Genomic DNA, 1,232 nt, shown 5'->3' with positions numbered 1-1,232 from the left:
GTTTTCCACAGTCATCTTGATAAGCCAACCTGTAGTTGGGAAATTAAAAACAGTTGCTAATATCATGCAAGAAAGATTCATTCATGTTACTGCCTTGGCAGAGTACTCCCAGCAGGCATACAAGCCCTGTAACACTGGTAGACTCAACAGGATTTCTTGTGCAGGCAAAACAGTGTTTCACTACTTAAAAAAAAAAAAAAAAGAATGAACAACCAACCCATCATAAAAAACAGCATTTTGAGTCAGATCAGTTGTCTGATTTAGCACTGACAGTGGCATTAAGGAGATGCTGTCTAGAAAGAGAGCCTGACCCCTCAGTATCAGGAGCTGTTAGAAGCTCAAAAAAGAGAAATGTGATCAAGGGTAACGGATTTAAATTCAACCTCGGTCTGTGTCTGACAAGAACATGTTGCAAAACAGCTGTCAGCAAAGACAAGGCAACAATAATACTTTCATGTTGTGTTTTATTGTGCTCGAACCATATTCAATACACTCCATTTAAGCCTCCACATGGCTAAACTGCAAGTACTAGGGACTGCAGAGCCATTTGAGATGGCAAGAGTCCACGTGGCATTCGTTACTGAAAGATAAAAATTACAGCTTACCATCTTGATAACAAGATTTGTTGACGAGCCCTGGATTGTCTGCAAGGGCAGCGTTAATCTCAGTCACTTCTCCCGAGAGAGGAGAGTAGAGTTCACTAGCAGCTTTCACACTTTCCAAAGCTCCAAACTCATCTGAAACACAGCATACGACTGAATGCTTTAAGAGGAAAATACAAAGGGCTTTGGCTTCTTTAGCCAGACATTCTGGTGACGATCTAGCCATTGAAGTGTCTTATCTTCAGCAAGGAAAACTGTCGAAGTGACTGAAGTCCCCAACTTTACGACCATGATCAGCAGTGTTCAATTTGATGTTTATGCTCCGGAGCTATTCAGGGGCACGTGCATAACGCTAGCCAGCCGGCTACTACAGAAGGCACAGAAATTTCTTAACGTTTGGCTAAAGCCCTACAGCGTATGATACGGTATCGGGTTAGAAGGAACCACATCCAGCTCCTGCTGCAAGAGACCTAAACACGCCTTTTATTTACCATTTAAACCTTTTTATACATGATCTGGTTACAAAAACACAGGCACAATTTCAGGAATCGCAGTTTTTCTTCAGAAACGCTGTCAAGTATTACATTTGCACTCACTGGAAAACACACATTAGCATGCAGAAGCACCGCA

The 1,232-nt window shown here is 42.0% G+C and overlaps 1 protein-coding gene across 1 annotated transcript in view; it reads right to left on the bottom strand.

The window, feature by feature from the left end:
* Positions 1-1,232, bottom strand: part of GCSH (glycine cleavage system protein H (aminomethyl carrier)) — a gene marked incomplete at its 5' end in the record, with an annotated part of 3,257 nt that overhangs the window by 65 nt on the left and 1,960 nt on the right. Inside the window, 2 exon segments of the mRNA XM_010157912.1 lie at positions 3-29; positions 606-737. Of these exon segments, the coding sequence (XP_010156214.1) occupies positions 3-29; positions 606-737 (159 nt within the window).

This window comes from Eurypyga helias, unplaced genomic scaffold (genome assembly GCF_000690775.1).
Source record: "Eurypyga helias isolate BGI_N326 unplaced genomic scaffold, ASM69077v1 scaffold11718, whole genome shotgun sequence".
Lineage (NCBI taxonomy): Eukaryota > Metazoa > Chordata > Aves > Eurypygiformes > Eurypygidae > Eurypyga > Eurypyga helias.
This window is presented reverse-complemented; position numbering and strand designations above follow the sequence as displayed.